The following is a 19729-nucleotide window of genomic DNA, read 5'->3' on the forward strand; positions in this document are numbered from 1 at the left end:
GACTTCCATCCCGGCCTCTTAACTTCGGAAGGAACAGTCGGGCCCCGATTACGGGCAAGCCTGCTCCCAACAGAAATATTCTATTGCTCCATAATTGTGGTCACCATCACCTGCTGTACATAAACTCAAAGAAACAGCTTTCACATTAAATACCACTCGCATGCAAGCTCTCCCAAACTAATGCAAACACAACCCGAGTAGTTCCACGCCTGCCTCAAAGGGTATGGGCTAGTGGATCGTTAGTTGCGGGAGGTTCGGAACACTAAATCCAAGCTTAAAAGCGATGTACTGATCGGCTTGATCGGCCTAAAAGCCCTAAGCACGACATCGGTACGAACCGCGCTGCGATTACTAGCATCCCACCGGGACTGATATATCCCGGAGCTGGTCCCGGTCACCTCAGAGCTATGCGTTCTAAACTGTTGTTCATCCCTTCTCTTGCGTGGGCGTATTCAATGCTTCAACGTTGCAATCTTTAGATAGGCGAGTTGTAATCGAAAACTGGAGGGAAAATACCCCGGCATACCAAGCGGACGGTTACATGGCTTCTGAATGGTATCATTGCCATCTGCAGCACTCTGTCTTGGCGAGCTCACTCAGCCTATGAGACGCCGGGCGATGCGGAGTAGCAGAGATGGCCCGACGGATAGGAGAGGCATAGGCGCAACCGAACAGAAGAACTTTAGCATTGCAGCGATGAATAACCTTGGTGACGTTGACCAATAGTGCCAAGAATTTGCGACATCCTTCCGACCTGCCTATTCCATATCAAAGGACCAGGTTCACCAATTGTCCGTCTTACAACATCCATCGCCAGAGAGGGGTCCACGTTCAGTACCTGAGGACCGAACTCCTAAGCGATGGTCTTATTCGAACGGTATTCTCGTCATGGCTTGGCTTATGCAGACCGTGCAGAATACTGGCCGATGAGTGAGCGAGCGAAATGCAAGTATTCTGCAGCTACCTAGCCGTGAGGTTCATTTCCTGGGACTTTTGTGACATCCGAGTAACATGGCGTCGCTTGGCTTGGAAGATGGAAGGACGGACCATATTCTCGGTGCTATAAATGCTGACGGCAGTCCTTCCACTTGCGGAATAAACTTCTCGCCCTGGACTGCATCTGACATTCAATCTCTGCGGCGGAAGTTTCCCCTCCAGTTGTGTTGGTAGAGAATCAGTCGCCAACATGAAGTCCAACGCGCTACTTGTCGCCATTGGCGCCTTCTCTGGCGTCTCCATTGCCAGAGAGCTGGAGCCCAGCGCCGAGCTGTCAGCCTGGTATGATACCGGCGCGGCTCATCAAGAGAGTATGGAGCACAAGATCGTAGGTCTGATCCTTAGTCTCCAAGCAGCATCAAATCTGACAGAACCAGGCCCAATGGGAACAAGCCGAGGCCGAAGGAAAGTTCGATTCGACTCAGTGGACGGGTCGCGTCAAAGACTATCTCGCATGCAAGGATGGCAAGGTAGAACTCGTCAAGGGCGACCCTCTTCAGACGTTCCGATGCAAGGATGTAAGTTAATGGTTGAGAATAGGATCGACCTAGTCGTCCTAGGAGCCAGAGAGTTTCGCTCACAAATGACAGCTCGACCTCTATGACTTTCAACCTCACGCAGCGTTTGGCAACTCAACCGGTAGAGGTTCAGGGTCGTGGGGATGGACAGCACCAAACGGCCGGGAGTTCTCTGCCATTGGACAGCTCGATGGCACCGCTTTTGCCGAAGTCTCGAAGCAGGGCAAACTGATATATCTCGGAAAATTGCCGTACTTCTCCGAGCCAAGCAGATGGCGTGAGATCAAAGCTTACAAGAACTATCTCGTCGTCGGTAGCGAGGCGCCTGGTCATGGAATCCAATTCTTTGACTTGCGCAAGGTATGTCAGACCTGCGGGGAATTTTTCGTGTCAAGCATATGTATATGTGAGCTACGGACTAATACCGCTTCAGCTTCTCGACATTGACCCCAAGAACCCCGTTGTCTTCTCCAATGAGAAGGATTTGACGGCTCATTGGACCGAAGCTTTACCCCTTGGTCGCAGCCACAACGTCGTTGTCAACGAGGAAAAGGGCTATGCCGTTGCCGTCGGCGCTCAGCCTCGTCGCAATTTTCCCTGCGACTCTGGCCTGCAGTTCCTCGATCTCGCCGACATCAACAACCCTCTCTACCTGGGTTGCGCGGCTGGCGATGGCTATGTTCATGACGCGCAGTGCATCGTGTACCGTGGACCTGATGTCAAGTACTGGGGCCGCGACATCTGCTATGGCTACAACGAGGATACCTTGACCATGTGAGTCCTTTGACGCCGACTTGTTCTACGCTCTTTTTTGACAAGCTTTCAAGCTACGATGTGACCGAGAAGAACAGCACCAACATCATCTCTCGTACCACTTACGAGGGTGCGACCTACACTCACCAGGGCTGGGTTATTGACCCCAACTGGCAGGACTTCTTGGTTTTGGACGACGAGATTGACGAGAGGAACAACACTGGCCCGGCGGCTGACGGTTTCCCTGTGACCTACTTCTGGGACATCAGATCCCTTGAGAAACCCAAGAACTCTGGCATTTTCAAGGGTACCGTGCGGAGTGTCGACCACAACCAATTCATCCACCGCGGTCTGGCGTACCAGAGCAACTATGGTGCTGGGCTTCGTATCCTGGACATCTCATCCATTCGATGGGATCCCACAGCCAAGAACGTCAAGGAGATTGCCTACTTTGATATCTTCCCAGAAGATGATAATGAGCCTGGCGGTGGAGCAAACAACTACACTGGTACTTGGAGCCATTATCCGTACTTCAAAAGTGGCTACATTGTCATCAACACTATTGAACGTGGCGTTTGGGTTGTGAAACGATCCAACCCCTGGTGGTGGCCGTGGTAAGGGGCAGACTTCACGTCTATCGAGATATGGCCAACAGGCATCTCGCCGAAGGACCAAATAATTTTCTTGTACATAGTATAAACTGCAGGATCTTATCAGAATCGCGGATTCTTCAAGATGGATTCTAGCTCTACTCAGCGCTGCATTTCCGAAATGCGCCAGTCGAAGGTCTGATAAGTGAACGTGCCATTCAATGGTAATCGTCCAAACAATCAACCAGGTTACAAGCGCGATGGTCTGTTCGCCTCACCAACTCACACTTCAGTCTCACTGATTGGGTGGTGTAATCTGGAGAACCGCTGCTCAGGGATTCAATGGCTGACGCTCAATCGGGGCAGAAACTCCACCAAGCATTACGTCGGTCCACACAGGCCATGCATGCAGGCCAAGACTGCTGAGGCAGAATATCCGGGAACGACGTGCCGTCTACTTGGCGTAACGCGGCACTGCCTTGACTCCCGACATCATACTCTTTCGAAGGGGGCAAATGGTTCTACCAAGAGCAAACGCCGAGGACACGTGGACGTCGATTTGAATTGAGTTAATACCTGCATTGCCGAGTCCCGGATTAAGCTTCTTTCATTTTACATTCATCCACACTTTGTTTTTGCCTTTCTGGCTCTAGCCTCTAGACCTGCTTGTAGCGTTTGAACTTTGGGCACGAATGCCTCGTTCCCAGTCTCGAAGAGAGGATGGCGCCCAACAGATCAAGGACCATGACAACTTGAATGGGCAAGTAGATAGCGAACTTACCCAAAGCGATGGTTGGCACCATGGCCTTTGCGGATGCTGTGCATCCTGCGAGCTTTGCCTCCTGAGCACCTTCATGCCATGTCTTCGTATGCCACCCTCTGATCGTGCCGGTCATTGTTTTGCTGACAGATCTCTAAAGTGCTTGGACAGACTTCCCATCGAATCAAGGAGCCTTCAATGAAGAATTACAGGCATATCAACCGCGATTGCCTTTTGATGATGGGAGTCACATATCTTACAGGCTTTGGTTGGATGTAAGTCGGCTGAGTCAAGACTTGACCACTTTCCACCTTCAAGTTACTAACAATGCATTCCAGGTATGTCATGAAGAAGCGCTTTGAGATTCGCAAGCGCTATGGCATCAAAGGTACCGATGCGAGAGACTGCTGCGCATCCTACTGGTGTCTTTCATCTGCTTTGGTTCAGCATGAGAGAGAAGTCCTTACCCGGCAGGCTGGCAGGAGTGATCCCATCACTGAGGGTTATCAGACTCAACCTGCCATGGAATTGCCTTCTAGATATACGAAGCCCACTACATAGAGTTTGAATGGGATTGTATTTCTCTGGGGCCAATATACTCCTCGTGATTTGGAGGTGCTTATAGGTTTGGGCACAGCTGGCATCGGCACATATTGATGTGTGTGGATAAACGTGAAAATCTGGAGGTATCTCAGTACCAGCTACAATAACTTGCAGGTTCGGAGTGTCAGTTTCTATCACAATTCAACTGGTAAGTATATTGTCTCGTATTCTGTCTTGTGTGCTGTCTTTAAGTCGTTGTCGGGATCGACTGATAACTTGATGACTGGGGTAAACTCCAAAGGTCACATAATATTACTACCAAAGATTGATATATCTCAGCCCAGGTGTCTAACCAATACATATCTTACGGAATCTACAGAGATTCTTTCAGGATTTGTTGCAATGTTTAACTGCTGGACCCGATGGAGTGATGAATAACAATTTCTTCCAACCCACGTCCCGAAAAGCTAATCAAGCGATAGCACTGGATCACATCCATCAACTCACTTGACCTTATCGAGACCGACAAGAAGAACCGATCGGGATCTCTTCCCAGCATATAAATCAGTTGTCGTCGTTCTCGGTGGCGCCGGAATGATGGCGGTGATACTTTGAGTCAATGACCTAGTTCAGCCCCATACTTATATCAGGGAGTGGGTGGTCAAGGCACTTTAAACAAAGTTAATTCTGCTCCTTCATATAAAAAACGCGCTGAGAGTGCCGATCAGTCTTCAACTACACGCTGAGTAAGGAGATCTACAGCATTTTTGATGACGGCCTCGAGTCAACACTAACAAAGTCCGATCTCTCCGTAGATATTGTAATAGACTCACCTAATGCGATTCGGTTTCTTGATTGCACAATGCGGTCGAGTACATAGTCCAAGGAGTTCCCGGCCGTAAAGACGATGCTTTGGTGATTCAAGACATTAAGCTTGATTCAGCTATACACTCATTTGTTCTTGTCCATTTTCGAGCTGTTGCTATCGACAATGGCGGCTCGTCTGTTCTTTTCCTTCGGGCTTCTGAGCACCGCTGTGCTTGGCTCCCCTCCGGAAACCGCCATCGCAGCCCGCGCTTTTGACTGCTCTCCGGGATCGGAAACAGGACTTAAGCCCGAGTGCTGGGTTCAGTTGAACGTGTCAGACTACATCACCAAATGGCTGGCTGAGAACGGCACCAAGGCCGACTGCGACAACCTGGGATTCGCCCAGTGTTTCTTGGCTTTCAACGGCTACGGTGGTCGAACTTGCGATACCCTCACTCGCGATACGTGTGCAGCCTTTGAAACTGCCGGTGTCGACGCCGCCTACTCTTCGCCGCAACAATTCTACACTCTTTGGAACATCTACGCCATTTCTCAGTTTTTCAATCAGTTCTCGGAGGCTCTTTGGAATGGCCACACCCTCGCTGCGGATACGATCGGGGACATCGTTGCCACCGTCTCCCCATCTACCGACCCTGAAGTTCCAAGCAACTTATTGTGGACTTCGATCTCTGGCGGATTCTGGATGGCCGCCGTTGGTGCCTTTGCCAATCCCCTCCTGGCTGGAGTCGCCACGGGCATGGCTGTTGTCACAGGAATGAGCTCTTTCTTCATGTCCTCAGTGGCAGGCTCTTCCAACTCGCGATTCATCACTCTCGGTGAGATCGGGAGCAGCCTTGCTCAGCTTATCATCGACTACCAAGGTAGCCTCGAAGGCGCCTTGAAGGAGCTTCAGGGCAACAGCACCCTGTTCCTGGCCGCAACGGAGCCTGGTGGCTTCAGCCAGCGTGCTGTGACCAGCTTGAATCTCCAATCCACCGAGCTCTACCACGATCTGCAACTCTATATCCTTTCTCTATCTCTCAAGGCCAACGGCATTGTTTCCACTCGCTCGACCGGCGTCAATGCCCTCAACTACGCACCCGACACCAACGGCGCCGTCTCATGCCCTGGTCTTGGTCCCGCGGGTAATTGCTACCAATTCTGGATCGACCCGGATACGGGCGACTCGTACGCGCTGCACAACCCGAAGGACTGGAAGAACGACTATGTCGATGTGCTCAACAAGATCCATGACAAGAACTGGGCGAACCTCAGTGAGATTTTCAAGGTGGAGGATTGCCGGGGCAAAGATCCGAGCTTTGACGGAAAAACGAAAGTGACTTGCCTGGCGTCGCACGGATTTTGCGAGTGGGATTACGTTGATCAAGACACCGTCACCAAGTCCAGGACGGCTAACAAGCAGTTCACCAATTGTGACAACGACAAATCGTGGGGCACTCTTTGTGACTGGATGAACGGTGGTCTTGTGATGCCCGAGGCCTACCTCGGACCTCTCTTCAAGTTCCAGGAGCCTGCGTGGTGCAGAGAGCACTAGCTTTTCGAGGCTTAGCTTCTGAATTTGTACACAATACCCGTGTGATCATAGAGTATCATCTTCGAATGCAATGAGGTTCGATTATAGCAACATCAAGTCGCGTGTTAGTTCTGATGCCAAGTGCATTCGTCTTTCATCCCTAAAAACGCCGTCGTGTGCAATTACCTGAAGAGAAGAATGCGTCATTCATTTGCGCCTCAATTGCAAAATGGTGATGTCTACATAGTAAAATCATCTCAAGACTGCCACAATCACTGAATGATCTCGAGTCCGGTGGAGCACGTGGTGAAGGGATGCAATGATCGCCACGAGCCAGCAGGTGAACGTGGGGGATCGTGTGACATGGACAGGGCTAGCGGAATTGCCGGCATGCAGATCAGAGATTTCGCTTTCGGATTGCGGGATCTCGCATGTAGTCAATCTTGGTGTCAGCACGAGGCGGATATAACACTCGACGCATCCGATTTCGATCACCTAAGGTATATCGAAACCAGGATATAAGGTTGAGTACATCCTGACTCCCGCATCTGATGTTGCCGCACACACTGCAGCTTTGGTCAATTGTAAGACCCAGGCTACTAAATCTAGATGCCATGCGGGAAAGAATTCTAGCCTATCTTCACTGCTTGGATTTTGATACATGAGTCAGCAGGACAATTTTACCCTGATACAGAGATTCAGCATCGGTTATGCAGGACTGTGCGTGTGGAAAGGATCGGGTGTTGCTGTAACATCTTCCTAAGTAAAGGAAAATCACGTAAGTCGAAGGGAGCGTTTGAGTGATGGACTTCATCGATCAAAAAGATAACCTATCGACTTCGTGAAATATATCTGATGTACCTGGAGTATGTCATATTACCTTCCAACGTTCCTCATCTTGAGCCACTTGAATTTGGTTAACGGACAGGTGCTTTGCCTTAAAGATACATATGAAGTTCTGTATCTGCGTGTCCTATGACTCTTTTGAATTCCTGCTTAAAATACTTCTAACCGTTTTGTCCGTCCATGAACCCCTTGCTTACGTCTAACCCGTCCAACCCCGGAACTCAGACAGACTCATGGCATGTCGATTCGGTCTCTACAGACCATAGCTAAGTGTATCAAAAGCTACTATCTTTCCAGGCTCCGTGATCGACCCATTGACCGGCGCTGCAAGAGACCCTCCAGTAACAACATACAAGATCCCCTTGTCCTTGACGTTACGTCCGAATGCAGTGGCGGTTCCTCCAGCGACAGTCAGTTCCGTCTCTGAGCCGGCCACGACGGTGCCCTTGCCCTCGGGGGTGATGTACACAAGCTTATCATCAATGTTGGTCACTGCCCAGATACCGCCCTTCTTATCGAAAGCAAAGTCATCGAGAAACGCAGCGATGGTGCTCACATCGGCAATCTGGTCGATCGTGGCCTTCGCCGCAACTCTACCCGAGCGATCGAGCTTGACCCGGAAGACCTTTCTAAAGGAGCTGTGGCTCCAGTACAAATAGTCTCCGCGGATTCGCACACCGTTGACTCCAATGGCCGGCACCGCTCCGGCTGCAGGCTCGAGATCTTGACCGCCTAGGATGGTCTCATATTTCTTGGCTTTGACATCGAGTCTGTACACTTTGCCCAGCGCAGACTCGGCAACGAGAACAATGTTGCTATCCCACGGCAGAGAGACTACGCCATTCAAGAACGCCGCCTCTGGCACGTTGACAATCTTGTTCACCGTCGTCTTCTTGTCTGCGATGCTGACCTCCCACGCTGAAAAAGTACCGGGAACGCTGACACCGATGCCTGAGAAGTTACCGCCAACTACCACGAATGTGTCGGGGCAGGTCTCAGTGATGCCGAGAAGGCCATTTAGGTCTGAGAACCGGTGGACAAGCTCTGCTGATGGTGACTTCTCCCACGGTTTGGCGACTTGGTAAAGCTCGGGAGAGGTAAGAAGAGGTAGGAGGAGGTTGCCATTTTTGCGGACGGCGATGTTTTCGATCCAGTTGGGCTTTTCTGGGAATTGGTAGGCAATACGTGAGGGCAGGCTCTGGCCTACGGCTAGAGCAATGTAAAGAATTGACGACGCAATTAAGCCCCGCATATTTGCTGTGGTTTTGACGGGTATCTCTTTGAAGGCGATGTACCACGAAGTCTCAATGGGAAAGAGTGAACGAGGTCTTGGTATGGTGATTGATACGGGATTCATGCAGTTAAATATGATGATCAACCTTGCAGATTCTTTCTCAGGCTAATTAAATGGATGCGCTGGCTTACCAACTTCCTGCATCTTACACAGGGTTCTCATTAGCTCCGGAGTTGTCGTCTTACTGAGATCGTGCAGGCGGAACACCGCTTTACATGGTGTCTATGTCCGACGTGGCCCATAAAGATCTCCCCATAACGAAGCCAAGAGGTGCAGTAGCATGCACAAGCGATTGGTGATCGTTCATGTCTAGCCCGCAGAAGTTGTCGGCTAGAAGAATAGCGCAATCGCTTAGGAAGCTGACGTTGGAGTAAGGATTCAGCTGGGATCTTGGGTGCATGTTGGAACAAGCACCAGTGCATAAGCCAAGCACTAGGCCCATGGATAGATAAATCCGCGGAAATATTACCAATCGGTAACATTAATGATCAGATCCGATGACATTGAAGTAGTGAGAGTCCCAGATGTGCTAAAAGTTACTTAACCTTATAGCTTGGTGAGTTCCACGGAGAAGCTATAGCTGTGACTGTAGCTGTAGCTTGTGTTTGGTTCTCCACGACCATCAGTCCTCCCTGTTTCCTTGCTCCTAGTACCCGCAAACGAGCACTGACTGTCCCGCAAGTTGGTCCACCGCAAACTCAAGGCTTTCTGCGTTAATACCTAGCTCTCCTAAGTAGGTACTCATCAAGTCCTCGAAATAGGTAGCGACTCTGCAATGGGCCAGTCATACTGTCGTAAGTGTACGTTCATCGATGTGGATAGATGATGTCATGTGGAAATCGGCATTGGTTCTGAATAATTGTTGGAAGCTCGTGGCGTTCGGGCTGCCAGCCTGGGCTGGTGCTGAATCGAAATCGAGCGCTTGCTCGCCAACCCGCAACCCCTGTCTGTGTCTCAACGCTCTACCCCAAGCAAATATCGTAATAAGGAATTAATTAGAGAAAGAAGGCATTGAGACCGTAGAATGTGAAGAAGAGCCGGTACCTTACTGGGAATGCCATTGAGGCTCCTAAAGCAAGACTTGGCTGCGACATCGGATCCAGGCATGCGGCTTGCATCGGGAGTGGGCGTTTGTGAGTCGGGACGACGCCCTTCGGTCGTCATTAGCGCATTGGGGCCTTTCGAGTGAATCCCTCTCGGAGTCATCTTTAAGTTCAGGCTGAACGTCACATCGAAACTTCACAGACTTGAGTATAGAGAATCCTGCTCCCATTGTCCATACGTGAAGCTGATCACCAAACAAGACATCATACTGCCCAACATGAGCAACCAACTCGCCCAAGAGCTGAAGCAGCTGCACGTCCCCGCATCGCCAGTCATCTTCGCCAACGTCTGGGACCTAGCCTCCCTCAACGCGATCATCTCGCTTAACACCACCGACTCAAAGCCCGTGAAAGCCATTGCAACCGCATCATGGGCCATCGCAGCAACTGTGGGCGTCAAAGATGAGGACCTCGAGCTAGAGCAAAACATGGCCGCGATAGGCCAACTCGCGCCCGCCGCCAAAGCCGCCGGCCTGCCACTCTCCGTCGACCTCCAAGACGGATACGGAGATCTGATCGACGAGGTCGTAACAGAAGTAGTCACGTTGGGCGCTAGCGGTGCCAACATTGAGGACAGCATTCCGTCAGCCGGATTCGAGAAGGGCATCGAAGGGCCCCTCTACGGCGTAGAAACGCAAGTCGCTCGCCTCAAGAGCGCCTTGGAGGCGGCTCGCGAGGCGGGGTGTCCTGACTTTGTCCTCAATGCCCGGTGCGATGTGTTCCGCCTCGAGCCGTATTGCGCGGCTGACGACGAGAGCGTCCTGTTGGAAGCCGTGAAGCGGGGCCGGGCGTACCTGGAGGCCGGAGCGACGACTGTGTTCTTCTGGGGCGGTTCGGGACGCGGGCTGCGGACATCGGAGGTTCGTGTGCTCGTGAAAGAGCTCGGAGGGCGGGTTGCTGTTAAGCTCGGGGATCGGGCGGACTCGTTGTCAACGAAGGAGCTGGGTGAGATTGGGGTAGCTAGGATCAGTGTGGGACCGAGTTTGTACCTTGTGGCGATGAACGCGGTGAAGGAATCGGCGAGAAGGATCTTGGACGGAGGGAAACTGGCTGCTTGAGAGCTTGACCGTTGGAGAAAACTTGAGGCATGTCGGGGCACAAATAACGCGGCTGAGGCTGAGCACTTTCGAACTGGATGTTTCAATCAACCAAGTTTGCTGTGTGAGCACCCCTCTTCTACGAATCAATGGTTCTATAATCCGCTCCAAGTATATGTGTATTTGGAGAGGACTCGAAACAGTCCTGCTCCAGTCGATATGTACAGACTTTTCAATTGCCTCCAGAGGCCTCTTTCACATCTTCCAAGTGATCAAATATCTCGTCTAGTTGATGGCGGCAGGGGGTTGCTGGCCAGGCAGAGGAATACTCTGCGGGTGGGCAGTGAACATGCCCTCGGGGTCGTACACGGCCTTGATCTCCTGCAACTTGGCATAGTTCTTGCCGTACAGGCGCTCGCTCCACTGATCAACGGTCAGAGCCGTATCGCGGTAGTTGACGAAGCCACGAAGGGGCACGCCCTCGGCGGCGAGCTGGTCCTTGAAGGGCTGGAAGCCGTTCTGCATGTAGCTCAGGCCGTCGGCGGGGAACTCGGTCAAGCCGGTGGCAAGACGGCCCTCCCAGCGGATGAGCCACAAGCTGTTGGCGTGGGCAAAGGAAGTGTCGTCGTCCTTGAGGGCCTTGGTAGGCTTGCCGCCCCAGAGGTCGATGAAGCCAAACTTTGTGAGGTCGGTGCGGTTGAAGGCCACGGTGGTGAAGTTGTAGAGGGCGGTGGCAGAGGCCTTTGTGAAGGGCTGGTCCTCGCGGAGGACGAGGGCCTGGAGGTAGAAGTTGCGAGGGGGGAAGGTGTCGACGGGAGTGTCGATGGAGGGGGTAGCGACATTCTCGACGGCCCAGAAGTCCTGGACGGTGCGAGTGAGCTGGGTGCCGTTAGGAAGCTTGGCCATGAGGGGCTCGAGGAGCTTGTCAAAGTCCTCGGGGTTGCCCCAGTAGAAGCCGGAGCCGGTGTAGGGAGGGGCGGTCAAGGACCAACGCATGGTGAGCTCGTCGGGCCACTGGCCGGAGAGGTAGTGCTCCTGGATGGCGAGGAGAGAGTCGACGCCGGCGGAGAGGGAGCTGTCGGTAAGAGTGATGGTGTAGTTGATGGCCTGCTGGTACGTGGGCTTCCAGGTCTTGGTGGTGAGGCTCAGGATGATACCATAGGAGCTGCCGGCTCCTTGCAGGGCCCAGAAAAGCTCGGGGTTCTTGGTGCGGGAGGTCTCAACAATGGTGCCGTTATAGAGCATGTAAGTGGCGCCCTCGAGGTAGTCCATGGGGGTTCCGAGCATGCGGGACAGGGAGCCGAAGCCGCCTCCAATGGAAGAGCCGATCAGGCCGACCATGTTGGCGCGGACGTGAGGGAAGCGGGCGCCGTGCTCCTTCCAGAGCTGGCTGACGACGGGGCTCACAAGGGAGCCGCCGCCGTAGGTAAGCAGACCGGTGGCTTCATCATACTTGGTCTCCTGGAAGTGAGTCATGTTGATGGTGAGCCCTGCGTTGGGCAGACTGTAGGAGCCGTAGCAGTGGCCGCCATCACGGGCCGCGACCAGAACCTTTGCCTCCCGAGCACAGGCGAGAGCGGCGGCGACCTCATCGGTGGTGCGCGGCCAGGCGACACCGGCCGGAGTGGGGGCGATGCGGCGCTGCCACGGGAGGATATCGGTCGGGAACGAGGCGTTGGTCTCGGGGAACGATGTGAGGAGGCCGGCAGTTTCGAGGCAGGTCTCTAGACCCTGGGCCTGTGTGCACGAAGCGAGTGATGCCGTCGCGAAAGCGGCGAGGCTGAAAAGACGGACCATGGTGAATGAATGCAGCGAAAAAGGAGAGACTGAAGTTGGACTGGCAGAGCTTGGAGGCTTCTAGAGGACATCGCTTCCCGAAAACCACGCATTTGGGGCTTTGCTTTATATCTCATCTCTACTCCGATCCCCCCTAATTCCCAACGTTCAATCATGATTTCTTGGCATCGTCTAGATGCACCACGCCGCCGGGCAGTTCTACCGCAAGTTGTAACGGAGGCATCCGCTCGCGTCGAGCTCGGCAGCACCGGACACCGGATGAACTGCTGCGGTGGTATTGGTAAGGGGGTTTAGCAGCAAAACGCTCGCCCGCAGAGTGACCCATCATGCCAACTGCAATAAAGTTGCAGAAACCTTTTTAGATTGTTTCCCAGCTTTTCTGCAGATAGAGTTCGGCTTGGAATCAGGGATGACCCGCGTCACTGGGCTTGTGGAGAGGGCGTTGTTAGGCGCTCGAGTCATTGACTTTCGGGAGGAACTGAGCAGCATCGAGAATTTCTGGTCGCTATGAGGGGCTCGTGATCAACATGAACAGAAATTCCTGTCAAATTGTTGCCTCACTATTGCCGCATGCAGGAATGAGGCGAAGGTCGAACACGTTCTCTGCTGTATAGCGCCCTTTCGGCCAAGTTTGTTGAACACGCCGCACTCGGGACTGGGTGCCAAGAGTAAGTCCCAGGCGGCTCAAATATCGGCGCACTGCCACGGAGCATCGCGTTGCCAAGACAGACTATCCCCTGGGACATATTGCAGGATGGAATTGTAAGTTCCTGGGGATGAAAGAAATGAAATTTCGCACCATACACAACACCGCGATTCGCCGGATCCTCTTCATAAGCGTGTTCCATCTATCTGATCTGATGGCGAAGCACGTCTTGGAAATTTGGCCATTTGGATGAAGGTGAGTGCCAAGGCAACTCAATGATATGAACTTGGACAACTAGACACGCATATTAAACACTACAGGAACAGCCTTATGTATGGAGTCGGACGCTGAACACAATGAGGACAACTCATGGTTTTTTACACGCGCGTCATTGACTTTCAGGTGAAGGGGCACTTGCCAGACGACAACTCCACACACATGACTATTGCCTGTATAAGTCTACAAATCTCTTGACCAATCACAGAACAACCCACTCTGAATAAGGTTGTATAGTGTAGCGGTTATCACTCCAGATTTTGATTGCATCAAAACTTCTGGTAACCCCGGTTCGAACCCGGGTACGACCTCATTATTTTTTCTATCTTTTGCCTTTTGCCCTTTATGCCTGTTTGCTTGATCCCTAGTGAGTGTGATGCTAATCATGATCCTCTAAGTGTGTGAAGCAGTATTTTGTACTTTTACGTCATTATAGTTCAATTCCCGTCTAGAAAGCTGGATGGTAGCGAACTCGTCCGTTCTCCAGCGATACTGGACGCGTGGCTGCAAAGCTTGACAGTATTATCGCATTCTTTATTGTTTATTTCACCGAGGTAACTCTGCCTTTCATTTCCACCAGTAGCTTTGATCACTCGAGAGGCCTGCCTAAGCATCTGATAGGCTGCACCTCCTTACATCGTCTGCTTGTTGGTGCCCCTATCGACATTCAATTGTTGCCTTATCGTGCGCGGCACAACTCAAGACCTAGCGTGTGCGATCGGAGCAGGCATGTCGAGCTTCTTTCGGTCTCTGCGACATGACTTGCCGGAGCATCCCTGCATTCACCTCGCACAGAGGTCATCCAACAACCAACATCCCCACGGGATGGCACATCGCTCCCGCCTGGTATTCATGCATCACAATCTTGACTCGGGTGAGTGAAAGAGTTGTAGGTGATGCGCTGACGTCCAACCTCAATGCACTGACGTCGATACCGACTGCTCGGAGCCGATGTGTGACAGCTTGTCTAGTCCGGCAAGGCAGATTGGTCAATAGCTCGTATAATTGCAGCCTATGCAGTGTTAGACGTGGGGGATGATGTTTAGAAATATGCATGTTTCCTGCTACCCCTGGGGATTGGCGAGCGGAATGACCAGGTGTTCTGGGGATCAAGTCGGTCCTGAGGATAAGCTTAAAGCCAACTTGATGCGCATCGTATTCTGCTCTTTGAGCATTTGGGAGGTGTCTTCGTGAGCTTGTGCTACCTCACCCATGTACTTCGTTGACAGTCCTCTTATTTTCCGTTGAAGCAAGCCCTGGACGTTGCTTCGTATCAGGCATGACACGCTTCAAGTCCTCGAAACCCAAGCTCAAGCCGGAGCACGACAGTTCAGAAAGCAAGCACTCGCCAAGCTACTCTCACCGTCTTCGACAAGGTCTCGGCTCTCTAGGTCTCGCAACAGTAGGCGGCGGCACAGCCTTGGTCCTCGCACTCCTCGGTTTCCTCCTCTTCCTATGGACCGGCGAAGGCTCGCAAGACGGCAAGACAGCCGCGACCCTGTGGCGGTGGATCATGCTCAACCAACACATTACTCAGGCCATCACCCTGTCAACAGTTCTACTGCGTATCGCAGTCACAGCACAGGCGTCCATCTACACAAGTCTCCTTGCGGGCGTGGTTCTAGAGAAGCACGGTGTCGCTCTCTTTCGAGTTGCTGAGATGTCTATCATCCGGTGTACAAACGACGGGCCTTTCCAATTGACTTGGTTGCTCATGACGTCTGCACGAAAAGCATACTTGCAGACCGGGTTAGCAATCATACTATTGCTCACGACGTTTGTTGTTCAGTTCTCGTCGACTCTTCTGGTATCTGATCTGGGGTTGGATAATCTTGTCGGCGATGCCAAAGCAAAGACATTCGATGTGCATATGAGCCACGATGTCATCTCCCTGAATCGACAGATGAACAACTGGATCAGTCGTCCGACAGCATATGTGCCATTTGGCGAGTTGCCATCAGAGGCAAACACATATACAGATAATCAGTCGAGGTTCAGCGATACCGGGATTGTAAGAAGAACCTTTTTGCCCCTCTCATCATCGCAAATGTCGACGCTGCGTCAATACACCGGCGGTGCTTACGGCTTCGAGTCGCGCTTTGTATGTCTCCGTCCATCGGTGTCCGCCTTCCTCTCGGTGACTGTTCCAGCACCGGGCTCAGATACTGTCCCTTTCTACCTAAAGGTCGCGGGCATTTTATCATACGAGACCATGTTCCGCGAGGCGGGACTATCACCACCAGAAAACTGTGAAAACGGGGATTGTTTTCCGTCAGGTTTCAACTGCTCGCTATCTCAGTTTCAATACACTGAAACGCAAGCACGGCAGGGCTTCACGAACAGCTTGTGCATTCCCAATGGCATAGCCGCGCGGCCGAGCGCTCAGAACCACACCATCTCAGAAGACCCCATCACCGCGTACTCCCAGGTATTTCTATTCTTCAGAAATAACGGTACCCATGATCTGTGGAAAGGACCGGGCAATCGTGTCCTGGCGGGGACATTCGGTCTGACAAATGTTACTTCTACTGATGATGAATGGCTCACATACAATCGTCCCATTGGGGGAAGGCTTCAAGGAGGGGAAAGAATCGAGACGGGCGTGTTGCGGCTGGACATGTCGCTCTGCTTCCAGCAGTTAGCCTTCAACTTTGCGGAAGTTAAGCTTTCCAGCAAGAAGGACCTAAAAGAGTCGCAAGTAACTTGGACTCCAGAGACGAAGGCTTGGAACACGAAGAGAATTCAGAAACTCATGGGTGTTGGAGCCCACAGCAAAAGCACCAACAGTCGCGGGATCTTTTCGGTGGACTCGGTGCAAAACCCCCACCACCTAAACGCAACGCAATACCTAACCAACAAGCTCATCAACGACTTATACAACTCGCCGCGAACATTCAATTTTTCCCTCTTCATGGATCCCCAAGGCAGCGGGAACTCTCCCATCAAGCCGCACGTTGAGTACCAGGCCATCTTCGCCGACATCCTTAACGTCACCAGTCGTCCCGGCGTAGCGATGCAGTCGACTCTAACGGCTCTCTCAGGCTCTATCATCAACGAAGCCCTTCCGCAGTTCGACGTCCAGGGCAACGCCATCTTGACTTCTTCGGTGCGCGTGATGACGCCAAGAAGCCTTCGGGGTCTGCTCATCATCTTTGGCGTCATGGCTCTGAACATGGCGTGTGGTCTTGCCGTGGTACTTGTTTTCATGGTACAGAGTCAGTACTCTAGTCAAGGGAATTATTGGCAGGGCGTGGCGCAGATTGTGTCTGATGAGACGGCGTGGATCCTAGAGGGGGCGACAGACGCGAGCGACGGTCATGTCGAGAATGAGGTAAGAGGCTCAAATAACCTCGTCTGTGTTAGTCGTTCAGAGAGGAGTGGACGGGTGCGTGTGGGTCCAGTTAAAGCTGGTTAGGATACATCAATAATATCGAGAGTCGCTTCCAGCAAACATGTATGAAATGACCTTCTATTTATCCGAGAGAAAGGGGCTTTCAGTCACCACGTTGCTAGTGGTACACTGAGTTGCGACCTGACTCTAGATCTTGCCTACAACCTTGCTATCCTTGCGGCCTACTGCCATTGACTCAGCTGGCGCATTGCAGGTTCACTTTCGGTTGATCGTACTGGCAATATATAAGGTACATTTAGCATTCAGCGCGATGAATCACGGACACACTTGACAATTCATGTAGATCGGGCAGAAGTAGATATAGGGCCAAGCTGCTGATAATATTCAGATATCTGGCCGGAGTCTCATATACTCTTCAAATCATTTCCCATTCACCTCTTCCCCTTTTTGTACCCTCTTCGTCACGGCACAATCTTATTAGAGCCATCCCGCGTTGACCGCATTACTTCTCACTAAGCGAAAGGACTTCAGGCTTAGTAGAACCTGATCCCAGTATTATAAGCTGTAATGAGTGCGCATCTACTCGTCATCGTTGATGTCGATGACGGTCTTCTTCCACTGGCGGGCGGGGATCTTGCGCTTGAACATAATGTCGATCTCGCGGAAGGAACGGCCCTTCATCTCAGGCACGAAGAAGAAAGCGAGGACGAAGCAGACGAAACCAGTGGCGCCCCAGACGTAACCGCACTTGCCGCCCAAGTTGACACCCTATTGCGTGTGTGAGTAAATAATTCTCCTTACGAAATGTGTGTGTGTGTGTTTGTGTGTGTGTGTGTGTGAGAGAGAGAGAGAGAGGGGGGGGGACTTACGGTGGGGTTAAGCATGTAGGTGGCGAGGAAGATGCAGGGAATGTTGACGACGTAGTAAGCGGCACGGCCGATTCCAGTGGTCAAAGGACGAAGGCGAATGGAGGATGTCTCGGCGATGATGACCCACGAGGCGGGGGCGGGTCCAAGAGTGAAACCGACGGAGACAATAAGACCCAAAGAGGCCATCGCCAAGGAGGCGGCAGTGGACTTGCCGACGGAGCCAGCAATACCGAGGGCAATGAGGAAGACAACGTTGATGAGCGAACCCCAGACGTAGATGGTGCGGCGGCCGAGGTAGGTTGTGAGAACCCAGGAAAGCATGACGAAGACGGTCTGGAGAGCGGAGGTGATGAGACCGAGGGCGAAGGCAAGCTGGGAGCCAATACCGGCCTCTGCTTGTGTGTTAGCCTCCATACACCTTTAGAAGGAGACAGGTTATGAAAACTTACGTCTGAAGAAGTAAACAGCCTGGTTGGCGATGAGGTTACCAGTAAGGTTCTGGGCGGCGTAGACACCACAGACAATAAGGGTGCGGTATCTATCGGTGCCCTTGAAAAGCTCAATGTAGCTGGGATCCTTGACGTCCTTCTCAAGCTCAATGGTACGACGCATCATGGCGACGGACTCCTCAATGTTGGCAACGGCAGATGAACGACCAAGACGACGGACCGAGACAGCAGCCTCCTCGAGACGTCCCTTACGAACCAACCACCAAGGAGACTCGGGAGCGAGGAACAGAAGGATGGCAAGGGGCGTGGGGAACATCCACTGGAGGGCAATCGGGACTCTGTACGCGCTGGGGTCTCTCTTGCTCTCGTAGACATAGCAGACACCACCGACGATGATGGCACCAATAGCCCAGAACATCTGAAGCATCTGTGTGGCGGGAGCTCTCAGGCGCATGGGCACGATCTCAGAGCAGTATGCGGGGGCGTTGGCGATGAAGATACCCCAGGGAATACCCTCGAGAAGTTGGCTGACGAACATGACGGCGAGCGAGTTGGCGAAGTAGAAGACGAAGATGAAGGCGTTGAGGAGCATGAGGCCAGAGATGGTAGCCCAGCGGTATCCGATGCGACTGGTGATGGGACCGGCGATGCAGACACCGATGATGGCGCCAAGAGGACCACCCATCTGAAGGGCGGATTGCCATGACGCCTCGATCGCCTTGCCCTCGCTCGTGTCGACACCATATGTGCCCTTGAACTCGTCCATGGCGACGAAAGCACCCATCAGGAAGACGCAGTAGGACTCCATAATCTGGGAAACCAATGTGATTAGTTGCCAGTCGCCTCGTATGCGTGCAATATGCCAAGGTAGTTAGAGCGACTTACAATTGTGGTAGACATGATGAAAGCCCAGAGGGAGGCCATGGGGTAGGCCTTGACGGCCTCCAAGACTCCCATGTTGTGCTCGGCCTGCTCGGCCTCGATGGCATCGGCCTTGTAGGAGGCGGGCAACGCCTTCTCGTCGAGGTCGGCGACATGGTCAATGTCGCCGTAGGCCTCGACCTTTGCCGGGTCGGACTTGGAGTCGAGTGTGGTGCTCATGTTTGCAGACTCTCTTTGGAAACCTCACCGAGAATTTGGAGTTGGAGGTTGTTTGGCCGGGTTGCTTGATGAGGAGGAGGAGGGGGACGGGGGAACACGAGCAAGCAAGAACAGAGAAGAGACGAAAGCCAAGAGAGAGAGGGTGGTACTGGGCAGGCTGTTTAATAAAGGTCTTGTCTTACTCCCCAGTTCTCGTTTTCTTACATGTCCAATGGAACATTGTCTTAAGAGTTAACCCCAGTCGGGTGTCATTACGCTAGCGCAACTTGAACCAACGCGAACGTATGAAAAAAGGTGGACGGGGATCTGAATCCCACAAGGAATCCTCACAAGCGCAATCTGGGCATATTGGGGTTCCCCAAACGTCCTCAACCCCGCCCCCCGCATTGGTCCATAGACCCGTTCCCACATGAGCCTGGGGAATGGGGAAGAAGGGCGGGTGACACTCTGGGGGGATC

The 19729-nt window shown here is 52.5% G+C and overlaps 8 protein-coding genes across 8 annotated transcripts; 5 read left to right on the forward strand and 3 right to left on the reverse strand.

Moving 5' to 3' along the window:
* Positions 1-1186: 1186 nt before the first annotated feature.
* CTAM01_14479 (uncharacterized protein) lies at positions 1187-2885 on the forward strand (the record flags this gene model as incomplete). Its single annotated transcript, XM_060530479.1, has 5 exons — positions 1187-1324; positions 1374-1514; positions 1587-1874; positions 1948-2288; positions 2342-2885. The coding sequence occupies 5 exons, from the start codon at positions 1187-1189 to the stop codon at positions 2883-2885; spliced, it is 1452 nt and encodes a 483-aa protein (XP_060374927.1).
* A 664-nt stretch (positions 2886-3549) lies between these two features.
* On the forward strand, positions 3550-4178 carry CTAM01_14480 (uncharacterized protein; the record flags this gene model as incomplete). Its single annotated transcript, XM_060530480.1, has 3 exons — positions 3550-3724; positions 3778-3892; positions 3956-4178. 3 exons carry the CDS (start codon positions 3550-3552, stop codon positions 4176-4178), a joined length of 513 nt encoding a protein of 170 aa, XP_060374928.1.
* A 973-nt stretch (positions 4179-5151) lies between these two features.
* CTAM01_14481 (uncharacterized protein) lies at positions 5152-6522 on the forward strand (the record flags this gene model as incomplete). The annotated part of the gene is made up of 1 exon (XM_060530481.1): positions 5152-6522. One exon carries the CDS (start codon positions 5152-5154, stop codon positions 6520-6522), a length of 1371 nt encoding a protein of 456 aa, XP_060374929.1.
* Positions 6523-7600: 1078 nt separating this feature from the next.
* Positions 7601-8599, reverse strand: CTAM01_14482 (uncharacterized protein; the record flags this gene model as incomplete). Its single annotated transcript, XM_060530482.1, has 1 exon — positions 7601-8599. The coding sequence occupies one exon, from the start codon at positions 8597-8599 to the stop codon at positions 7601-7603; it is 999 nt and encodes a 332-aa protein (XP_060374930.1).
* A 1363-nt stretch (positions 8600-9962) lies between these two features.
* Positions 9963-10802, forward strand: CTAM01_14483 (uncharacterized protein; the record flags this gene model as incomplete). Its single annotated transcript, XM_060530483.1, has 1 exon — positions 9963-10802. One exon carries the CDS (start codon positions 9963-9965, stop codon positions 10800-10802), a length of 840 nt encoding a protein of 279 aa, XP_060374931.1.
* A 264-nt stretch (positions 10803-11066) lies between these two features.
* CTAM01_14484 (uncharacterized protein) lies at positions 11067-12578 on the reverse strand (the record flags this gene model as incomplete). Its single annotated transcript, XM_060530484.1, has 1 exon — positions 11067-12578. The coding sequence occupies one exon, from the start codon at positions 12576-12578 to the stop codon at positions 11067-11069; it is 1512 nt and encodes a 503-aa protein (XP_060374932.1).
* A 2201-nt stretch (positions 12579-14779) lies between these two features.
* Positions 14780-16915, forward strand: CTAM01_14485 (uncharacterized protein; the record flags this gene model as incomplete). Its single annotated transcript, XM_060530485.1, has 1 exon — positions 14780-16915. The coding sequence occupies one exon, from the start codon at positions 14780-14782 to the stop codon at positions 16913-16915; it is 2136 nt and encodes a 711-aa protein (XP_060374933.1).
* A 516-nt stretch (positions 16916-17431) lies between these two features.
* On the reverse strand, positions 17432-19271 carry CTAM01_14486 (sugar porter family MFS transporter; the record flags this gene model as incomplete). The annotated part of the gene is made up of 4 exons (XM_060530486.1): positions 17432-17620; positions 17722-18113; positions 18171-18981; positions 19056-19271. 4 exons carry the CDS (start codon positions 19269-19271, stop codon positions 17432-17434), a joined length of 1608 nt encoding a protein of 535 aa, XP_060374934.1.
* Between the last annotated feature and the right edge of the window lie 458 nt (positions 19272-19729).

This window comes from Colletotrichum tamarilloi (genome assembly GCF_030869305.1).
Source record: "Colletotrichum tamarilloi strain Tom-12 chromosome Unknown Scaffold_124.1, whole genome shotgun sequence".
In the NCBI taxonomy this organism is placed as follows: Eukaryota; Fungi; Ascomycota; class Sordariomycetes; order Glomerellales; family Glomerellaceae; genus Colletotrichum; species Colletotrichum tamarilloi.